We start from the raw sequence: 14,327 nt of genomic DNA, 5'->3' as shown, positions 1-14,327 counted from the left end.
CTGCTGCTAGACGTCCAGCAGGTTTGGAAAATGGTGCCAGTGACAGACCAGCTCATTCAGCACGAGCTGAATCCTCTTTAGCTTGTTAAAAAGCCAGTCCCCGGCTCACAGACAAATTCTGACTTTTTCTTTCCATGTAACCCTATACATGTAAATAGTTTCCATCTAAGATGCCACTGGTTCGTCTCTTTGTGCTCATTTTGGTTTAAGGCAGACAGTTTATTCTGAGATCCAGAAACACTGATGCCTTTCCTAATGTGTTACAAATTTACAGTCAGGGGTTTTTATTGGAAGTCGACCAGGACACACAGAAAGGACAGAGGGACAGACAGGAATTCTGTCTGCATCAGTAGCCCCAGCTGCATCATACTTGGTAATTGCTTGGGTTTCATTATGGAATTAGTTCATTCAAAGATGAGGGGTGTGTTTGTGTGGCAGCTAAGCATATCCCCCCTTTAATTTAAGTTGATCTTCATGAGAAGTTGTATATCTCATTTAAAACCAACCAAAGCTTAGCTCATGCATTCATTTTATGCACATTTATTGAGGTCTTCCTATCTGCCTGGCATATATGTGAGGTGCCCGGGCACCAAGCATATAAGTGAGGAACAGAAAGAATGATTCTTTGCCTTGAAGAAGGGTTTACGGACAGGCGAACCGATCAGTGCAGGGTTCTAACTGCTGGGGCACTTCCCTGAACATAGTGGCTGCTGGACATCTAGCAGCGGGTGACTCCAGTACAGCCACCCCTGTGTCCTTGCTCCTTCTCTGCCTTGAGACTCCTCTCCCTCTGATCTTCTCTGAATGCCAAGTGCAGGGGCACTAGCCTTCCTCAGGCGTCCGTTTGATCACATGCGTTTTCTCCAGCACAACGTCCGGTTTCCATCCGTGTTCTGACGTTAAACACTGTTCCTGTGCTTACCAACCCTAACAACCCGCGCTCTGCCCAGTGAGCTTCCTCCTGGGCCTCCTGTCCTTCCCCCATCAAACTGCAGACCTGGCACCTCCCCACCTGCCCCCTCCCTCCCGCCCCCCACAAACACACAAATGCACCACTACTTGTCTCCAAAATCCCGGCTTCTCACATTCCCACCAGCCACAGGGTTCAAGGCCGCCTGTCGTTGAGTCTCCAAGTTTTTCTTATTGCTTTTGTCCTTTAGGGCAAAGTCTTTCTCACTCATTTGGTGCTTCATTGTTTTTTTCCCAAACATTTGTCATTATGCCCCCCTAAGCCACTCTGTTCTCTTCACTGTCTACCTGTTGAAACTTTGCCACTAGAAACCAGAGGGATTGTTGTTACTGATATGAGGTCGATTTGCTCCTGAGTGTTCTAAGTTTTGACTCGAGTCCCCAGAGACTGCTGCCTCCAGGGGATCTCAAAGGTCACATCCAGTGTCCATTTAATGTGCCCGGCCATGCAGGGTGCGGTCCTCGCACCATGAGAGCTTCTGGCCCGGTGATTCCATGTCCTCTCCTGACTGCGATGGCTTGTCCCTCTCATGCTGAGGAAGTCCTCTCACCAGTGTCATGCTGCCCCTCAGATAGAGGGTGACACCGTCACTTTGGAAAGATGGCATCCTGGGTCCGGATGCGGACCTTTGTAGTGGACCGTGAGAGAAGAGGGCGGTGCTGACCTGGGCTGGGGTGGTGGGACGGAGATGGGAGATGTGCTCAGACTCCGGCTCTGTCTCAGCGGAAGGCTCTGCTCTGGGTTCCATGGAAGGGAGGAGACACTGACCCCGTGCTCTGAGGCCCGAGGCGTGGCCATGTTGTGGACTTACTGAGACAGAACCTGCCTCCCTCATAGATGGGGAACTCTACCAGGCAGGAACTGTGTGTTATTCATCCTTGTGTTACTGGTACAAAGGACAGTCAGTACCTTGGCCATGTTAACTGCTCCATAAATAACTGGTGGGTGAGTGGTTGAATGGCTGGACAGATGGACGGGTGGATGGGTGGATAGATGGATGGATGACTTAGTTGGATAGCTGGATGAAGTCTTTGTACGGTTGTACTGTGTATAGTCACAGGTGGCATGCGTATTTCTGTCACTTTCAGTAATGTTTGTCACCATGCTTATGATCTCAACTCTTCAATAGCTGGGCTGGTGTCTTCTTCCTCCTCTGTAGCGCCCCATAGCACCTTGGAGGGTCCCGGACACACTGTGACCATGACAATTGTGATGTTGCCTGACTTGCGCTTTTTCTTCTTTCCTCTTTCTTCTTACATGAACAGCTTTACATCCAGCCCATGATGGGGGCTGGCCTGAATTACGAATGCTACCGATTCGGCATTTCGCCTTCCTCGAACGCGCTGGTGATCGGTGCTACCGTGATGGAGGGCTTCTACGTGGTCTTCGACCGAGCTCGGAAGAGGGTGGGCTTTGCGGCCAGCCCCTGCGCGGGTAAGTGATGCTTGCCTCAGGCAGTGAGGTGCAACTGGGGGACTTGTCTGTTCACTCACTTGGAAGCACTTCTTGATCAGTCAGTTGCTGTTGAATTAATTCATTCCTGCCCGTTATCTGTGATTGAAGTCTTATTGATAAAATGCGCCATGCCGGGCTGAGCGGAAAAAGTGAGATTACCCATGTACAACTGTGGCACAGGACTCGGGAGGGTGCGTGGCAAACGCTCGGTAGGTGTTGGCACCACCGTTCCTTCTCATGTTAAACTTGCGATGGCGCCTCATCCCAGGAACAAAAATACTCCAAGAGCCCAGGGAATGAAGGCTAGTGTTTGGCATGGAAGGGTGAAAAAGAAAATTCATAGATAATTTGCATATATCTTTCCCCTCAAAGAAATCTATGAAATAAGAAGCAAACACCTGTCTTTGCTAGTTCTTGAAATGAGACCGAGGAGCCCGTTTTCCGATAGAATTCCTTGGACGCCGTGGCACAAGGGTGGCAGAGCGTAGTCACTGTGCGAAGCCTGGCTTGAGTCTTGGCCAGGTCTTCGGAGAAACCAAAGAGCACAGTAAGGTGGTCAGGATGGGCCACCTCCCTGAACCTGAAAATGTCATCAGGCCTGACAGCTGGGAAGGGAGCGTCCCCACTGCCCACAGTTCGGTGGGAGGATTAGGTACTTCTGACTAACGGTCGAGCTACCAAGGAAAATGCAAGTCGAATGGAACGAGGGAGACATGGGGAGAAATTTTGTGCACCGGGAGGTTTACCTCCCGTCCCCAGAGGGTGTCAGAGGACCGAAAATGTCTGGTGCACAGGTCAAGGTCAGGAACCGAAGGAAATCTGAAGTTGTGCCCCTAACATGCCGAGGGCTAGAACAACTAAGCAATCGTGAGATGGGAAAAGAGCTGATGCCCAGAAAACAGAGAGGAAAAAAATAGGGTTTATAGTGAAAAAGGAGATCACCACATCCTGAAGGAAAGAGAAACTTGGTGAAAGAAAGCCTTAAACCTGAGATATACCATATTTTGCCATGTATAATGTGCACTTTTGCCAACATTTTTAAGGGAAAAATAAGGATACACGCTATAACATGGATCATACCTGAAATACCTTGTATCTGTTTGTGTTTTCTAATTGTTTGTTACATAAAATTTCTTGTACCATAATATGTTCAAAAATACATGCTAAAATAAAATTCCTTTATGACACACAAAAAAACAAGTAGCTAAATATAAGTACATAAATTATTGAATTAAAACATTAAAGCAAAAGATTGTATTCCTGAAAGTTTGGGCCAGAAACATGGGTGCACATTATATACAGCAAAATACGGTAGTTGTAGGCCGGGCAGGAATAATGCTCACCTACGGACCAGACCTTCACTCTGAAAGGACACCCACCAGAGCTTAGGGGAGGGGTCGTGTGCAGGGCAAACGCCAATCAAGGAGAGATTTCAGCCCTTACTCCCCACATCCAGGCCTTAAAGTGGGAGTCCGGGAAACAATAGGTAAGTGACGCTCCGTTTTCTGGTTTGAGCACACTCATTCCTGCAGAGTTGAGTGGTTTGGAGAATGGAAGAGAAATATGGGAAGGGAAAATCACACCTGGAATCTTAGGCTGGTTCCTATTCTATGTAAATAAAATCGCCCAATCCACTTACGTATTTGCAACGTTGTGAAATGTCAGTGCAGAGTTTTTGTATTTGTGACCAGGCTCGGGGGCCTTGGGACTTGTCATTTTTTAATCTCAGCTATGAGTAAATGGAACCTTTCAGGCAGGCATCACCCCTTTCAGCCCGTGTGCATTTCGTGGAGGGGGACACCTCTCTGCGTGTTAGCCGGGGCTGTATAACCAGAAACGCCATACCTCCCGGCTGTGGACACCTTACTTCTTTTAATCCAGAGAATCTAAGAACCAAAGCAATTGTCCCCACAACTCCTGTTCTCTCGTTAAATACCAGGGAAGGAGAGATTACTATGGCAACAGCGGACACATGTCCACTTCAGTTAATCCAGCAGAGACGCCAGCCCCGTCTGTTGCTACGGGAAGTGCTGTCAGAAACAGTTTAATACTAAGTGTGTCTAGGCAGAGATGTTTTCCTGAATTTCACCGTGAATTCTTGGTCAGGGTCTCTCATTTAAGTTTGTTGTGGCTATTTTTTAAATGTATTTAAGGTTTGGGAGCTTAGCCACTGGATTTTAGCAGCGGTGGGAGCACACACTGAAATGTCTCCACTTCGGTGCTGGTGGGGCAGCCATTAAAGTAATTACTTCCCTCGGGGCCACGGTCTGGAGCCAGGCAGGGGTCTGCGGCTCCTAATAAATGGAAGAGATATCCTGCCCCTTTTTTTCTGTCTCAAAGTGTCTATTTCTAATTTCTAACATGTTTTAAATAACAAAGAAAATGCTTCAAATCACCCAAAATTGTGTGCTATGCACACACTTACAGAACACCCAGATTTAAGAAATGCTAATGTTCTGTTATATGTTCTTCAAATGTTTGTCGTAGAAATAAAAGAGCAAGGACAGCTACGGCCCCACCGCACCGCGCTCCCTGGGGTTGCTCTCCCCCCCCCGAGGTGGTGTATGTCCTCCCACAGTAGCTGCACATTTACAATTTCACTGCATCCTTACCAGCACCCTGGGTTATTTTCTATTGCAGTGGACTCACTTGTCCCCGGTTTAGCTCTTTATGAGCCTGTTTGGGGAATCGAGGGGGGCTTAGCCAGGGGCTTTTGGTCCAGGGTCTCCCCTGAGCCTGCAGCATCTGAAGGCTGGAGGGTCCCCTCCCAAGCTCAGTCATGTGGCCCTTGTGACTAGCCTGTCTGAATGCCCCCGAGATGGGTCCATGGCCACCCCAGAATAGGTGATCCTGGGGGGGGATGGCAATAAAGCATCTAAGACAGAAGCCAGTCAATTTGTAAACTAATCTTGGAAGTGACATGGTGTCCCTTCTGCCCTATTCAATTAGTAGATGGGGGAGGGGAGTACACAAGAGTGAATGCCAGGAGGTGGGCCGTTGAGGGGCATCCTAAAATCTAACCATCATGCACCTGTAAGCAAGTGTTTATGACAACACACAGGTTGGTCATTTGGATTTCTTGGTATTTCTTAATTTATAGAAATGCTGTCATGTGGCACGTGTCCTTTGTCAACTCGCTTTTATTCTCCAACATTACTTTTTCTAGATTTCCCACGATGCCGCGGGAGCTAGGGCGTCCTTTTTGACCGCGGGTAGTGTTCCGTTGTGCGAGTGAACCCCGAGGCCCACGCAGTCCCGCCTGGACCCAGGCGCGGGCTGTCTCGAACGTGCGCAGTCGGAAGCAGTCCTGTGGTGAGCCGCTTGTGCACGGGGATGAGCTCGTCAGGGATGGAATTTCTTGATGGCTTGGTGCTCTGGTCAGCGCTGCTGGTCACTGTCACACTGGTCTTCAAAGCAGGCGGACCACCAGAATTACATCAGAACTTCCATTCTATCGGAGGATTATTGTAGTTGTTTTGGCTTTTTGCCAAGCCATGTGTGTGAAATAGTATTATTTTAATTGATTACTTTTGAGATGACTTACCTTTTGATGTGTTTATGGGGTGTTGGAGCTTCTCTGAGTGGATTTTTCTATTAACCACTTTTGCGTGTTTTTTTATTTATCCTTTTTACTGATATATGTGAGTTATTAAATATTTGAGATGAATTTCGGTGGGTTATGTGCATGATAAATCTCTTTTAATCTCTCGGGCCTTTTTCACTTGGTTTCGGGTGTGTTTTATTTACACTTTTTGTTAAATTTAGTGAAATAAAATTTACTAATCCTTCTTATGGCTTTTACTCTGCTCTTACTTAGGAAATGCTTCCTTAATCTAAGAAAATAGAGGTTTTTTTTAAAAGATACTATCTAGTTTCTAATTTTTTTTCTAAGATGTGAAGTAGGAACTTAATTCTTATAAGGATATTCCATTTCTCAGCATTATTTACTGAATATGTAGTTTCCCCTTTGACTCTTCTCAATACTTTATTATAATGAATCTTAATATACGTATTGGCCACTCTCTCTTCAGCTGTCTTCAATCTTTTTAATCTATTCAGCGAATCTTTAGTTACATTGACTGCATTTTTCATTTCAAGAAATACTATCTTACATGGTTTCGAACAGACTAGCTCACTTTTTTTGCAGTGCCTTAGAGTTTGTTGTGGTCTGTATTTTCTTTATATCCATGATCACTTTGAAAAGTTGGCTCGGTAGTACTTAAATTCTACAGTGAATTACATAGTGCCCCAGGCCAAGACAATCACATGAGCACATAAAGCTCTCCCTCGTTATTATTTTTTCAGCTTTACCATCTTCTATTCTATGGATGGTCCCTAATTTATTTTGCCAATCATTATTGGTAGACATTTAGGCCTTTTCCAATTCTTCAGTGGATACATTTATATATGTTTGCTCCCTCATACGGAAATATACCCCTAGGGGAGATTATTGGAAGTAGAGTTGCTGGGTTAAAGGGCATAAGCATTTGTCTTCGTGATGAATATGGTCACATGACCTCTGTAGAGGTCACTCTGGCTTATCTCTGGCTAACCCAGCTCACTGGCCGTGCCTAGGACAAGCCTGTGTCTCCAGGAAGCCTCGCCACACTGTGGGCAATTTTCCAATCTGATAGTTGAAGAACATTGTCACAGAGTCATTTTAATTTGTTTTCCTTATATGGTGAGGTTGATTTGATTTTCATATTTCTAAGGGCATTTGTTTTTCCTTTTCTGTGAGCCAACCACTCATACCTTTCTCTCATTTATTTTTTTTGTTGGGTTTTTTAGTTTTTTGCATTTTTCTGTAGGAGCTCTTTATGTGAGTAAGAAATTAACCATTTGGAGAAATATCTCAATGTAAATTATTTTTGAGCATAATGAACTTTAATATAGAATGTTTAATGCACTTAAACATATTAATATTTTGCTTTAAGGTCACATGTTAAATTGCCTTCCTCACTAAAATTTTTTTGTGATTTATTCAAGAACTTTTTTGTGTGATTTACTTTGGCACAAAATGTTTATGTTAAACTATTTTCTCCCAAGATGACCATCCCAGTGTTCCTATAGTGTTTATTAAATATCTTCCCTTTACTAATTTGAAATCTCACTATGACATCATACCAAATTCCAGTAAATATTTTGGAGATATATAATTATTCCTAGATTTTCTATTTCTTTCCCCTGAGATATCTTACAGTATTAGTTCCTTTTTATTATTTGTCTTTTCTAAAACTTCCCTGCTATTCTTTCTTAATTTTCCTTCCTTTGTGAACTTTTGAATCAACTTGTTTAGTTATAAAAAAACATCTTGTTGGTATTTTAGTGAGTTTTCAGTCCTTTTAAGCAACCATTGTGTGATCTCAAGCAGATTGTTCTAGCTTCTCTCTTAGATGGATAGTTAATCTCATCCTTATGTCTGCTGACTTGCTCTCTTATGGTGGATTTTTTTCTCGCTGGGTTCGCAATTTTTTCTGTCGTGAGTTTGTTTTGTGGGAGCCCCACGGCCCTGCCCTCTGGGAGAATTCACTGCACCTTGGGTTGTACAAATGCTGCTAATGAGCAATTTTGCATTTGTTTCTGCTGAGTTCCTCAGATCGTGAAAACGGCAGGATTTCTACAAGCTGTGCAAATTTAAATTCCAGCCGTGGAACCTTGAGGTAGTGTTGCGGAGGCCCCATTTCTCCCGGGAGAGAGTCTTCCTCGTCTTCCTCGTCTTCCTCACCCACCCCTGCTCAGACCCTGAACAGTCCACCTTCCCTGTTAGTAGGTTTCTGGCTCCTCCCACCCACAGACCAGCATTTCACCAGCCTCTGGGCTCTTGAGTCTCCCCCCTGCTTCACTCAAGTCTCTGCCCATCCCCCACCACACACAAATCTGGGCCTCAGAACCCCCAGCCTTGGGGCCGATTTCTGGGCTCAGCTCCATACTTAAAAATTTGGAATTATATTTTATCCGCATTTTTATGTGTTAGAGCTGGAGGCATTTCCATCCTTGTGCCAACCAGCAGGTGATGGAGCCAGAATCTTTGGGAGCTGCCCTCTCCTCCCAGTGCCTTTTATTGCGGTTGGCATAACAATCTGTGTGTGACAGACATCACTTAGCTCAGAAGATCTGGCTTCTCTACAGGGGAGGGGACAGGGTGGGAAGGAGACCACTGAGCGAGAGATCTCTGAAGAGTCTCCTGGGGGGCTTTGAAAACACACGTGGTCCATGTCGCCTCCTTTTTCAGCCAGGGGCTGTCAAGATGGCGGTGGGTATTTTGGGAGAAGATCCCCACATGCTTCTGTTGCGCTGCCTCCTTTCAATTCTCCGCCCCCACCCCTACGGAGAGTCGCTGCTCTGGTCTCAGAGCCAGATGAACAAGGCAGCTGTCCCTGTGGGTCAGGGAGCTGGCTAACCTGGATCTCCAACACGCAGTCTCCCACCCTGGGAACAGACTTTGAAGACCGAAGCACTTGTGACCGCCTGTGTGCTGCCTGGGGCCAAGCGCCCTGGGGCCAGGAAAATACTCGGGTGTCAAAATCGACAACCCTCTTCCTGCAGCCAAAGCTTCCGAAATACCACCCGTCTCTTTTTATAGATGGAGACGTTCAGCAGCGCCCCCCTCCCCGAGCTGTGTAGGTTTGGGCTTAGACAACCCGAGACACATCATGGACTTGGCAGTCACTTCACTGTGAATTTTCTTTGCTGCAGGTTGAAAGTAGCTCATCTGCTACATGTTCATGTGTAAAAATAGGAATGTTAGCTGTTCAGAGCAGAGCTGCAGAGAAGCGCCTCTGCCTTCTATTTAGGATGCAGTCGAACGACGGGAAAGCCGCTGGGCCCTGTTTGTCGGGGGAGAATTTCTGAGGCTGCACCCAGTCTCATGCCGCAGAAGGGCCCCGGGCCCCGAGGCCTGCCCCGGAGCTCCAGAACGTTCCTCAAACCTCACTTCAGGACCTCACTGGTCCGGGGACACAGCTTACTTCATTTCATAGGCTGTGGCAAAAAGACCTGACCATTGTCATTGTTGTCGGTGGGAAACTGATGTTTCTTCCTCAAACACACATCACCCATTGGGCCCTGATCTCCCAAAAACACATCATTCAAATTTTAATCCCAGACATTGATTAAAAGTAGAACTGTGTTAACAGGTGATTCTTAGGAGGCAATGGCCTTGGCCCAGGCCCTGTGATGAGAGCTTAACTTCTTCTTCACTTGGTTGACCACATACAACAAGACGGTGACTTGAAGGTGCTGTTGTCATCACCACGAGCAGATGGGGACCTTGACGGGCAAAGAAGTTACGTTACTTGGCCAAGATGACACAGTTCATAAGTGGGAGCTCAGATCCGAACCCCAGAGTCTGGCCCCAGGGTCCACACTTGTAACAACTGCTTACCCTAGCCTCTCCTAAATAAACGCGATGTGGGAGATTAAAATCTACTTTATGACCGTAGAATTAGTAGTATATGAAATAAATGTTCAGTGAATGGCATTCCTAGAACACGTCCTATAAAGACTTATTTTATTTTATTTATTTTAGAGAGAGGATAAGGGAGGGAGAAAGAGAGGGAGAGAAATATTGATTGGCCAGCCCTCGTACTTGCCATGACCAGGAAACAAACCTACAACCCAGGCACGGGCCCTGACCGGACATTGAACCAGTGACCTTTCCCTGTGCAGGCTCATGCCCCACCCACGGAGCCACACCGGTCAGGGCCCCACAGAAGTATTTTTAGGTCAACTTTCCTTTAATGTGGGGTAGCTAGTTACCCAATGTGAGGACACAGGTGTTTCCAGATTACTCAGTCTGACGACATACAAATTGGTGGTGGTTTACAAAAACATTAAAAATATATATATAACTTTTCAGATTACAATAGTAACATATGCACATTGAAGAAAATTTGATTTTGTTGGGGTTTAGATTTTTCTTGTCTCTATCCGTAGCACATATGAAACAGAGTGTAACTCAGACGTTCCACCTGAAGAGCAGCATTAAAATCAATCCCCCAGGTACCCCGGGTAGCTGGGCATGGTTCTGCTTTTCTTTTATAACCCAAAGGTATCATATCACATGTGTTCTCTGACGTACTTTTTTGACTATCTTGTTCTTTGGATTTTCTTACAGCTTTATTTAGATATAAAGGGTGTAAAATGAACAGTGCATGTTACAGGGTAGAACTTGAAACCATCATCACGCCTGAGACAATGAGTATTCCCCACAAGCCCAAAAGTTCCCTTGTACTTGTTTGCTCTGCCTGCCCCAAGCCCTTGCTGACCCCCCACCATGCCCAGGGAACCCCCGGTCTGCCTTCTGTCGAAACGATAGATTGCTTTCCACTTTTAGAATTTCACGTAAATGGAGTCATGGTGTGCACCCCTTTTTGTCTGGCTTCCCTCACTCCGCACAGTTATTGAAACGTGCTCCTTTTGATCCGTGTATTGATAGCTCATCCATGGTCACTGCTGAGCAGTGTTTAGTCGAGTGGACGTACCACAGCTGGTTTGCCCCCACTCCCTGTGGAGCTTTGGGGTTGTTTACACGTGTTTCGGCTATTCCAGATAAAGCAGCTGTGAACAGTGGTGTAGCAGTCCTTGGACGTACCTCTTCCTTCTTCCTGGGTAAATCTGTGACCTGGGGTGGCCGGGTCATGGGGCAGAGATGTGTTTCACTTCCTGAGAGACTGCCAAGCTGGGTTTCCGAGTCACGTCTCCAGCAGCAGTGCCCGAGTGCCAGCTTCTCTGCAGCCTCGCCATTCGAGATGGATGGTCCTTCCAGTTTTACTGGGTATTTGGTGATGTCTCATGGGGGTTTGGATTTGCATTTCCTTAATGACTAAGCATCTTGATCATCTTGTCATGTGTGTATTGCCGCCATTCACAAGTCTTCTTTGGTGAAGCGTCTTTTCAGATTTTCTTGCCCATTTTATATTGAATTTTTTATTTTCTCACTATTGAGTGTACAGGGCTCTTTATGATCAGAATTCAGATCCTTTATGAGAAATGTAACTTGCGAGTATTTCCTCCCAGTCTTTTCTTGTCTCTTAATATTATTCTTCAAAGAGCTCTTCATTTCGATAAAATAAAACTTATCATTTTTTTCTTTTATGGTTGGTACCTTTTGTTGTTATCATTAAGAAATTTGGGGCCTATGTCAAGGATATTTTTTCCTGTGTTTTCTTACATAATTTTCATAGTTTAGAAATGTGTTACTTTGTTTCTAAATAATTATAGACTTTTCTAAATACCTTTCCATTATTGACTTCCGATCTATTTCCACAATGGCCAGAGAACATGGTGTAAAACAAACCTTTTAAATTCATGGAAACCTGTCTTATGGACTATATCACAGCCCGTCTTGGTAAATATTTAGTGTGCCCTTGAAAACAATGTATATTTGGCTGTGTGGGTGGAGTATCCTATAAAATAAATAGTCATTTAGGTCGAGCTGGCTGGTAGTGCTGCGTGGTGAGGCGCACCCTTACCATTCCCCGCCGCCTTGCTCTGTGTTGTCGAGAAAGCAACGTGGAAGCCTCTGGCTGTCCCTGTGGGTTTTTTGGTTTCTCCTTCCAGCTTCATTGTTCTCGTTCCCTGCCTTCTGAAACCCTTACTGGGCATGTAAATGTTTAGTATCGTTATGTCCTATTTATGAGTTGAACATTTTACCACCGTGAAATTGCCATCTGACTCTGCTCTGCCTAGTGTAGATATGGGCACTCGGGGTCTCTTGATTAGTATCAGCATGACACGTGTTTCTCCATCCTTTGTCTTTTAATGTATTCGAGTATTTACATTTAAAGCAGGCGTCTTGTAGGCAGCATATGGTCATAAAATCAAATGTTGCTTTTTATCTAACTCGACAGCCTCTGCTTACTCGTTGGGGTGTTCAGACCACAGATTGACAGACACTGGTGTGCCAGCCAAATCTGGCAAGTAGCCTGTTTTTGAACTAAGAATGCTTTTTACATTTTTAAAAGTTTATGTAAAAATAATCAAGAGGAATATATCACAGAAATCACATGTGGCCCAAAAAAGCCTAACATATTTTCTGTCTGGTCCATCAGAGAACAAGTTGGCCAGCCCTGGGTTAGACTGTAGTTACTGTGACGGTTGACATGGTTGTGTCTGCCATGTTGCACTTGTTTTCTCTTGGTCTTCTCTGTTCTTCTCCCCCCCACCCCCGTTTTCTTCTTTTTCTGCCTTCTTTTGGATTGAGTATTTCTGTTTTTATGTCCTTGGCCAGTTTGTTAGCTGTCGCTCTTTGCTGTGCGATTTTAGTGGTTGGTCACCTTAGGGTTTGTAGTGTCTGCCTTCGATTTATCAGCACCGCTTGCCACAGGAAAAGAAGCTGCAGCGGTGTGCTTCTCCTCTCCCCTCTGCTCTCTGGGCTGCCGCCGCGCACGGCTCAACGACGCCTGTGTCCTACACCGCGCAGGGCACTGTCGTTGGTCTCGCTTTCAGCTAATCACCTGCTTAAGTATCTCCAGTTAAGAATGCAGGTGGCGTGTTTGCCTCCATAGCTATCATTCCTGGTGTTTGTCATTGCTTGGTGTGTAGGTGACACTCCGATTCCATTGATCAGCTTGCGGGGCTTCGTCCAGTGCATTTTGTAGTGCAGGCCGGTGGCGATGATTTTCTTTCCCTCATTTAGCTATACTGAGGTATAATTGAAGAATAAAAGTTATATGTATTTCAGGTGTTTTGATACACACGTGCATTGTAAAACGATCGCCACAATCGAACTAGTGAACAAATGCCTCCCCCACGTTAGTCAACATTTTCGTTCTTTCTCTTTTGTTTTGGTAAGAACATTAAGATCTACCCTCTTCGGAAATTTTCAGTATGTGATACAATATTTTTACCTATAATCACTGCACCGTACATCAGCCCTCCGAACCCATTCATCTTGCACACCTGAAACTTTACACCTTCGGCTGATGTCTCACCATTCCCCCTCCCCCATGCCCCTAGCAACCACAGTCTACTCCTGGCTGCTTAGTGGACTATTTCAGATTCCACATGGAAGTGCCATCATCCAGGACTTGTCCTTCTGCGTCTGGCTTCTTTCACTTAGCGTGATGTCCTCCAGGGCCATCCATGTTGTCACAAGTGGCAGGATTTCTTCTTTTTTGAGGCTGGATGCTATTCCGGTGTACGTGTGTGTGTGTGTGTGTGTGTGTGTGTGTGTGTGTGTGTGTACCTCTGCTTGGGATGAATTCTTGCAGCTTGGGTATGTCTCAAAACGTCTTTATTTTTTTCTTTGTTTTTGAAAGATATTTTTGCTCGATATAGAATTTTGGTCAATGGGGTTTCCCCCACCCCATGCCTTTTAGCTTGCACTATTTCTGGCATGAAATCGTCTTTAATCCTTTTTGTCTCTGTACAAAATATTTTTCTCTTTCTCTCTGCTTTTAAGATTTTTCTCTGCATCACTGGTTTCAGCGACTCACTGGTATAGTCTGCTTCATGTTTCTTGTGGTGGGAGTTCTTCATGCCTCTTGGATCTGTGGTTTATAAGTTGTTCTCAAGGTTAGAAACTTTGTATTAGATCTTCAGATATATTTTTCTGCCTCTCATCCCCTTCTCTCATTTGGGCAGCCTACTTGCATGGATATGTAGGCGCTCTCAGTAGCCCCACTGTGTGCTGGTGTTCTCTGTGTATTTTGCTCCTCTGTATTTCTTTTGGGGTCGTTTCTATTATGTTTTCAAGTGCACTAGTCTTGTTTTCTACAGTGTATGTTCTTGTTAACACAATGTAGTATATTTTTCATCATAGGTATTGCAGTTTTTACACCTAGAAGTTTGATTTAGGTCTTTTTTTATAGCTGGTGTTGGTGCCGAGTTGGATTCTTGGATGCCTTGCTAGTGAGCAAGGGCTGCTTGCTGGTGTTGAAGCCGCCCCACCCTCACTGAC

The 14,327-nt window shown here is 45.3% G+C and overlaps 1 protein-coding gene across 3 annotated transcripts in view; it reads left to right on the top strand.

The window, feature by feature from the left end:
• The window catches only part of BACE2 (beta-secretase 2), a 72,283-nt gene that overhangs the window by 47,552 nt on the left and 10,404 nt on the right, over positions 1-14,327 (top strand). For 2 of the 3 annotated variants that reach the window (XR_008390162.1, XM_037144613.2), the window contains exon 8: positions 2,236-2,404. Coding sequence is in view for 2 of the 3 variants with exons in the window: in XM_037144613.2 (XP_037000508.1) it covers positions 2,236-2,404 (169 nt within the window). In the remaining variant the exon portion in view is untranslated. Of the gene's footprint in view, positions 1-2,235; positions 2,405-5,591; positions 6,124-14,327 lie in introns of those variants that run through there. The other variant, XM_053657665.1, reaches the window with a different exon arrangement.

This window comes from Artibeus jamaicensis, unplaced genomic scaffold (genome assembly GCF_021234435.1).
Source record: "Artibeus jamaicensis isolate MK-2021 breed Jamaican fruit bat unplaced genomic scaffold, CSHL_Jam_final scaffold_474, whole genome shotgun sequence".
Taxonomy (NCBI): domain Eukaryota; kingdom Metazoa; phylum Chordata; class Mammalia; order Chiroptera; family Phyllostomidae; genus Artibeus; species Artibeus jamaicensis.
The sequence above is the reverse complement of the archived record's forward strand: the minus strand, read 5'-3'. Positions and strand labels throughout refer to the sequence as shown.